This window comes from Myiozetetes cayanensis, unplaced genomic scaffold (assembly GCF_022539395.1).
Source record: "Myiozetetes cayanensis isolate MyiCay16 unplaced genomic scaffold, myiCay2020 scf76, whole genome shotgun sequence".
NCBI lineage: Eukaryota > Metazoa > Chordata > Aves > Passeriformes > Tyrannidae > Myiozetetes > Myiozetetes cayanensis.
Genome location: NW_026088031.1, coordinates 1 through 8,237, shown reverse-complemented (window position 1 = coordinate 8,237; position 8,237 = coordinate 1). Strand labels below are relative to the sequence as shown.

Below are 8,237 nucleotides of genomic sequence, written 5' to 3'. Positions count from 1 at the left end.
GACTCTGTCCTTGTGTTGCCTTGCCCATCTCCTGGGTGCCAGGCAAGGGCCTTGTGACATCACAGCCTTTGTGGAACAGTGTGGGGGCTGAAAACTGTCAGCGCTCCATCCCCGTGCACAGAGCCTGGGCAGAACTTGGCTGGAAGGGACAGCAGAGACTGTGCAGAGGGGTCAGCTCGTCCCGCAGCAGCACGATGGGTTTAATTTTGTTGAATCTAAGCACATCCTTTGCCACTTCCTTTTTTTTTGATGGTGCACAACCTGACAAGCATCAGCAGAATGGGAAGGAGGTCCTTGCAGTAAGAGGTGAGTGTAAAGGAACCTGAGAGGGGAACTTTGGTCAGAATGTCGCACTCTGAGGGGATCCATCTGTAGTTGCTTTTGCCTCTGTGATTTCTTTGCAGTGCCCATCCGTATTGCCAGAGGAGCAGAGCCACGGGTCGAGGAGCCGAGCGACAAGCTCAGGTGCTCTTCTGCTGGCCTTGTGGGCAATGGCAGGGACTTCAGGGGTGGGCATTTAAGCATTGCCCTCTTCTCTTTGGAGGTGCCAGCCCGGTAACCTTTGGAAAGAAATGAGCGTCCCAGGTGAGTCAGGGAGGTATGGAGGAGGAGCAGGGGTCCAGGGAAGTGTCAGAAATGCCACTGAAAGCTTTTGTTCCCTGTTGCAGGTGTGCCATGCAGTGGGAGCTGCAAGCTGCACCTCTTGCTGGAGGCAGACCCACGAGGAGTTGGGTGCACTTAGGAGACGGTGAGTGTGGGAATGGTTGGGGTTTGGCCGATGTGCTGCTAAAGTCATGCACTGATTTTGGTTTCCTTTCTTGGAGCTGACGAAGAGAAGAACCCAGGGACTGCAGGAAGCCCTGAGGCAGCCGAAGGGACATGCTTTTGGAAGGTGGATTGACAGTCTCATCTCTCTGCCAGATAAGTGAAGGGCTCTGAGGCAGAGAGGGGGATGAGAGCTGGGTACAGGTTTGGGAATTTCCAAGAGAGCTTTTGAAATGAGCATAGGGAAGGGGATGTCAAAGAAGAAGCCCCATAGGAGTGGGAAGCGGAGAGGCTGAGTATTACGGGCAGCACTAGGGTGTGCAGGGCAGAGCACAGCATATCCCCCATGTAAGATTCTTGTGGGTCTGTCTTAGCAGTTCTTACAGGCACTTCTTATCAGAGGTCATTGTGTGAGCCTCTTTTTGTTCTTCCTTTCGAGGTGGGATGCAGGTGGTTGTTGGGGCTAACAGCACTGGAGTGCAGACGAGCAAGGTCAGCATTTTCCTGCCAGTAAGAATCAGACGATACTTCTGGTGGGTTTAACTTTCGTGAATCGAAACACATCCTTTGTCATTTGCTTTTTTTCTGATGGTGCACAACCTGACAAGCATCAGCAGAATGGGAAGGAGGTCCTTGCAGTAAGAGGTGAGTGTAAAGGAACCTGAGAGGGGAACTTTGGTCAGAATGTCGCACTCGGAGGGGATCCGTCTGTAGTTGCTTTTGCCTCTGTGATTTCTTTGCAGTGCCCATCCGTATTGCCAGAGGAGCAGAGCCACGGGTCGAGGAGCCGAGCGACAAGCTCAGGTGCTCTTCTGCTGGCCTTGTGGGCAATGGCAGGGACTTCAGGGGTGGGCATTTAAGCATTGCCCTCTTCTCTTTTGAGGTGCCAGCCCGGTAACCTTTGGCAAGAAATGAGCATCCCAGGTGAGTCAGGGAGGTATGGAGGAGGAGCAGGGGTCCAGGGAAGTGTCAGAAATGCCACTGAAAGCTTTTGTTCCCTGTTGCAGGTGTGCCATGCAGTGGGAGCTGCAAGCTGCACCTCTTGCTGGAAGCAGACACACGAGGAGTTGGGTGCACTTAGGAGACGGTGAGTGTGGGAATGGTTGGGGTTTGGCCGATGTGCTGCTAAAGTCATGCACTGATTTTGGTTTCCTTTCTTGGAGCTGACGAAGAGAAGAACCCAGGGACTGCAGGAAGCCCTGAGGCAGCCAAAGGGACATGCTTTTGGAAGGTGTACCACACAGATAATAAAGAAATACCAAAAAATACTTTTCTCCATTGTTTCTGCATATCATAAACTTCCTACCAAACATTCTCTATCAGCTTTCTGCCAGAATTTCTCACCAGGACTTCTCACAGCACTTTTCCTGCCAATAGATCCTGCCATTGTTTAAGGTTACCATATCTCCTCAAACATCTGAACTGGCTACGTACCAAGAAACCACGTACAACCTGCTTTGAACACTATAAAAATTGAGGAAAAATTTTGGAAAATCAGGGGACAGAAAAGGGAGAGAGAGCTGGTGACTGTAGCTGAGAATCTCTCCCCACCTCCCCTCCCCTTTTCTCCGCCACCGCGTGCTGCCTGCCTGCCACCGGAGACTGGAACTGTGCCAGCCTGGAGAGAGCTGAGACCACCGTGCCACATGTGGGAGTTCTACCTTGTCCTTCCAGCCTTGTCATATTTCTGAAGGCCTAAAAGTGCAGCTGAGTGGGACCCTGCACAGCCTGGGACATGGCTGGGTGTGAGTTCCAGAGGACTAAAGCTGTCAGACCCCCTGCAGCTAAAAAGATAACATCAAAAAAGCAGCAGAGACAGAGGAAAAAAAAGGCAGAAAACTACTTCCCCCCCTTCACACACACAGTAGCTTGGCAGGAAAGGTGGTATGGTGATATCTTTTCTCTGCTTCTAAAATATAATCTTAAGCATTTTCCAATCTTTTCTTGTTTTTTCCTTTTTCTCTTTGCATTTCTTAGCAATTAATAAAATCAGATTTTGGTATCAACAGATAACTTATGTGAGTTTTAATTTTGCTCAAGGGAATATCCAAATCGGAAGTTCTTTCTACAGTATTTAAGCAGATTATAACAGTGGTACATTGTAGCGTCTCTCCCCTGAGAAAGCTGGTGCAGAACCTCTGGGCCTTTACTTTGTGTTGTCATGGGGACAAACGGGGACAAGATGTGTTTTAAAGTTTCTCCCTGCCCTGCTGTGTGCTGCCGCTTGGCTGGTGGAGCAGCAGAGCAGAAATTCCCTGTTGGCATCTGGCAAAGCAGCAGGTGCCAGCAGTGACGATGGGGTGGGGGGTGAGGTGTCTGCTCTTCAAGAGGGCCAAGACAAAGGCGTTGGGGAATTGTCCCGGAACTCTGGCATGGCAGGCTTGGAGCGCTCGGTGGGCATTTCTTGAGAGCTCGGGTGCCCCCCGCCTGCTCGGGCTGGGATCCGAGCCCATGCTGAGCCTCATTCCATGGCAGTGTGTCCCGACGCAGCCCGGCCACAGCTGAAGCCAAAACCCGGAGCGGGTGAGGCGGGACCTGCTCCAGCGCCTCCCGCAGCCTCCGGCCCGGTGGGAGCGGCCCGGGCCCTGCCCCGGGCACCCTGAGCGGGGCAGTGCCCACTCCCGCCGGCCGCCCTCACAAGGCCCAGGCCGCCTCCTTCCCACACGGCCCAGCAGGGCCGCCCTCACGCCTGCCCGGCCCGGCCATGTCCCGCCCGGCCCCGCCCTGCCCCGTGGCCTCTGGGACACGCCACGGGACGTGCTGAGCGTCCCCCCAGCCATTGTGACGCCACAGGTGTGAGCAGGGCACGGCTTTGGTGGTGCCCGGAGCCGGCGCTCAGAGCTGCTGTGGCCTCTCTGGGAGCAGCAGCACATCCCGCTCTGGGAGCTTTGCGCGCCTGTTCTGCCGGCTTGGTGGCTGCAGCCACGACCACTGCGCAGGGCGACCTCGTCTGCCTTGTGCTTTATACCCTTTATATCCTTATTCTCATCCTTGCCCCCTTTGTCACCCTCACCCTAAACCTCACCCTCGTCCCATTCCTCATCCCTACTTGGCTCCCGGCAGCCCCGCCGGGGGCTTCTTGCGCTTCCTGCTGCTGGGAGCTCCGAGCAGGGCCATGCCGTGGCTTCTCAGCAAGAAGCGACGGCAGTCGCCGTCCAGCAGCACCAGTGGGCAGCCCTGGGCTGCCCCCAGCTCCACCAGTGCCTCCGAGCTCAGGGAGAAGGGGCTGGGCAGGCTGCACCGCGCGGCCGCCCGCGGCGACCTGGCCTGGCTGAGGCGGTGGCGCTGGTTTGTGAGGGCAGTTGGCATCGACAGGCGAGACCAGGAGATGCGGTGAGTGCTGTGGGACGCTGATGGCACAGCTGGGCTGCTCCTGAGCCAAGCTGCAGCAGTCCTCGGCAGCCCTTTCTGAAGGACAAGGCTTGAAAAGTGAGCTGTGCCCTGTCAGCTGGGAGAGTGAACTCTGGAGCTTTTCACTGCTTGGAGCTGCCGGCTGGGCTCGAGCACTGTTGGAAACGCGTGTCCCCGACCTGCCGCTTCACCGTGGTCTCTCTGCAGGGCTGTCTTGCAGCTGCTCAGCCCTCACCTGTTCTCTTCTGCCCTGTGGCTCATCAGCACAGGATTGCAGCAGCAGCAGCAGAGAGCAGCAAGCAGGAGGAGCAGTGTCCGGGCAGGGTCCCCAGGGTGCTGGGTAGAGACACAGCTTTGGTTTTCCTTTGTCTGTCCAGGTTAAGAGCGTATGTTTAATTTTTAGGACCCCTCTGCATCTCGCTGCGGCAAATGGCCATGCAGATGTCGTTCGATATCTGATGAGAAAGAACAGCCAGCCGAACCTCGCTGACAGCTTCAAGAGAACAGCACTGATGAAGGTGTGTGGAATGCCTTACGATCTTGTAGGTGGGGTTAGTGCTGCTGTGTTAAAGAGGAGATGTCTGGCAGGATTCCTTGCCCCGCAGGCCCATAGAAACATGCAAGTTGCATTCAGCATGGCATGAACCTCTGTTAGCTAATCTTTGAAGATGATCTTCTATCCTAGCATTCAGGAGCTGAGGGAGTTGTGACAGAGGGGGATGTAAAAGTTACAAGTCTTTCCCTTTCTGTGTGTTGTTCCCAGGCAGTACAGCAGGAGCAGGAAGAATGTGTTGCTGTTCTGCTGGAACACGGTGCCGACCCGAATCTGGCAGATGCTGACGGCAACACTGCCCTTCACCTGGCTGTGCTGTCTAAAAATACAGCTGTAGCAGGGCTGTTACTCCAGCATAATGCCAAGAGTGATGCTCAGAACCAGGTAACCTTGGCGTGTGGGTAAAGCTGCTCTTTCAAACAGGTGCAGAGCTTGTCTGTGTTTTTCTAATGGGGATTATTTCTCCTTTTAGTGGGGATTTACCCCCTTAAAACTTGCAGCCTTCCTCCAGCATGAGGAGATTCTGCAGTGCCTTCTGACCAAAGCAGCTGACAGGCATGCTCAAGCTGAGCCTGAGAGGTGAGGGGTTTGTCAAACCAGCACCCAGGTCTTCTCAGTAGTCTGAAAGTGGGACTGAGAGGAGGGGCATGGCAATGGGCTTGGGAAAAGAAGGAGGAGCCACGTGGAAGCTGTTCCCTGTGTGACTGGTGAAAGCAGGTCTGCACTTGGCTGCTCTCATAGCTTAGGGGCTCGTCCTTTGCCCTCTGAGGTCTGCAAGAAAGCCTTGTGTGTGGTGCCCTCTCCCCACACAGCCCCAGAGCCAGTGGGACACTTGCCATGAGCTCAGCAGCCGGGCTGCTCTGCAGGACAGGGAGGTTCAAGCCAAGGCACAGTTGGGGCATTGAGTGCTCTGAAGGGAAGCCTTGGCAGAAAGAGAAGCAACACTGTCCGAGGGGACACGAGGGGCTGACACCGCACCTGAGGAGAAAACTCCCTGCCATGCAGATGGTCAGGGGGTGAACAGCCCCGGGAGTTTGTGCAGCCGCATCTGTGGGGACTTTGGAGAGCAGTGCAAGGAGCCCTGGACAGCATGGCCTGACCTCGGAGTTGAGGCTGCTTTAGGGAGGCCCCTTCTCAGCTGAATTCTCCAGTGCTTCCATGTGCTTGGCTTTGCTTTCACAGAGCTTGTAGGAAAGGGGGAAGAGCTGTTTTGGGAGCAAGCAGGGGAAAAATGATGCAGGATCAGACATGTTTCAGATTAAATTTTGGATGCCTTAGGACTGCTCTTGTGGTTCCTGGAACCCATGAGGCTCACCCGGAGGAAGAGAATCTGCACTTGCAGAAGGAGTTGGACAGGGCTGACACCAAGGTATGGAAGTCCTGTCCCTACAGGGATAAACTTAGGGGTGCCAGCTGCTCCCTATACATCATGAAAACAGAAAAAACAGTCTTCTGGGAGCCAGGATGACAGAGACCCAAGGAAGCAGCAGTTTCATCGGGCTTTGATCTGACTCTGTTGCTCCGGCCCCTGCCCCACAACCCACCATGCTGAGGCAGAGCTGCCTCTCCTGAGGGTTTCACCACTCGCCGGTCAGGGGGGCTGGGGCTCCTCTCTCTCCACTACATTCAAAGTCTTCCTTGTTTAAGAAGACTCCCAAGGCCCCCCTGGTGAGATTCTCCACTCCAGAGCAGGTCTGTGGAGCAGTTCACCTGGCTGCCCTGGCTGAAATGGTGGCCATCAGCTTGTCAGTGATGCCATCCTTCCTGGCCCCACCACACTGAAGCAGAGCTGCCTCTCCTCAGGCATCCACTGCTTCCTGCTCAGGGGCTGCTGGGTGCCTCTCTCTGCACTTCACTCAGGGCTTTTCCCACTTCAGAAAGCTCCCCATGCTCCCCTGGTGCAATCCTGGGCTCCAGAGCACATGTGCCGGAGCAGTTCACCTCTGACCCTTGCCAGACGCCTTCCTTTAGGAAGATGAACTATTCCATGCACCTTTTCATGGAGTAGCAAGCAAGGCAATACAAGGAGTGTCACAGGTCACAAAAAAGGTCGGAGGGGCAGTGTGGGTGCTTAGAACTGTGCTGTAGGAAATCAGTGGAAAAAATTACTGGTCCATCCTTCTCCATCCCCTCTGAGGAGCTGTGCAGGATGAGCTCCCAGAGTGGTTTGCCTGTAGAGCAGCTTTGGTGTTCAGAGAAAAGGAAGTCTGCTTGGGAATGGCCCTGATCAACTAATTCTTTGTTCCAGTCTGCTCTGAGCAGCTGAACATCACACTTACTGGATTCCTGCAATTTCTGGAGATCTTCATGCAAAGCTTTCATTTGTTGGATGAGCTCCTGCAAGTCCTCCTTCATGCATGATCCCTGGACCTTTGAGGCATTGGCCTCCCTTCTTCTTTCTGTGAAAAAAAAGAGGTCTCAGTAGGAGATGGACACTGTCCCCTTGAAGGGGAGACCACCCATCATCCCTGAGGATGCTCAAATCCTCAATGGTTACAAGTCTCTCCTTGAGAGTCTCTTCTTAGGCCTTCCTGCAGGTTTGTCTTTTTAATTCCTCTCCTCTGGAAAAATACTCACTCCAGAGGAATTAAACTTTGCACTCAAGGTGCAAACTGGAAATGGGATTTTTTGCCTTACTTCTTCATGCAGGGAGGGAACAAGAAACTCAGACTCAGTTCCCTCAGTCTGGCCTGTTTACTAATCTGTGTGCTTCACACTTCTTTTTCTTTAGAGAACCCTTTATAATTTCAGCAGTCTTGGAAAAGGACTCACTCATCCCTTAAAAAGAAGAGTTGGGCAATTCCCAAGCTGATGCACTGTGGGCACTGTTAGTGATCTCTTCCCCAGCTTTCAAATCCTTTTCCACCAGGAATTTGCTCTGGGAAGGAGCTTTGGTCTCTCTCCTGGGGCTCCACTCTTCCTTGGGACACGGAGACTGTTTTCTCTTCCAGCTTTTGTCTGTGGAAAGGAGTCTCAGCACCACTGGGAGCCCTTAGAAACACGGGCTTGGAGCTCCTGTGCTGCTGGGGAGGAGCATTGACAGGAACCCCACGGCCCCCTCACTCCCCAATGGCCTGGCCACGGCTGAGAGCCCAGGCCATGCTGATTTCCAAGTGTTCCTTGAGGGAAGAACATTCCCCTGCCCCCATCCCAGCTGCAAACAGCAGGGACAGACAAACAGTTGCCTTACAACCTGGGGACCATGGGATCCAGCAGAGCCCAGGCTGGGCTGGGCTGGGCTGGCAAAGCCACTCTGGGGCAGCTCTGCACCCTGGGGCCTGGGGGCCTGCATGGGCTGGGAAATACAACAAAGCACTGGCTGGAGGCCCTTGGAAGTGGGAATTTAGGGACAGATGGGATTATTGGACCTCACTGTGCTGGGCCCTCAGGCACAACAGGTCTTGGTATCTTCTTTGTGTTAGGCAGGGTTTAGTTTCCAGGTAGTGTGGGCAAGTCCTGGCACTCACCTGCACAGAAAGGCTTCTCCCTTTTGCCCCTGGAGGAAAGCCCAGGTTGAGATTCCTCCTTTAGTGGTCAAGGGAAGGAAACGACATCCCAGAAGTGCTGT

The 8,237-nt window shown here is 54.3% G+C and overlaps 1 protein-coding gene across 1 annotated transcript; it reads left to right on the top strand.

Annotated features, from left to right (window-relative positions):
• Nucleotides 1-4,495: 4,495 nt before the first annotated feature.
• LOC126652315 (putative ankyrin repeat domain-containing protein 19) lies at nt 4,496-5,649 on the top strand. Its single transcript, XM_050339031.1, has 3 exons — nt 4,496-4,634; nt 4,880-5,053; nt 5,142-5,649. The coding sequence occupies exons 1-3, from the start codon at nt 4,575-4,577 to the stop codon at nt 5,250-5,252; spliced, it is 345 nt and encodes a 114-aa protein (XP_050194988.1). The 5' UTR covers nt 4,496-4,574; the 3' UTR covers nt 5,253-5,649.
• The last annotated feature ends 2,588 nt before the right edge of the window (nt 5,650-8,237 follow it).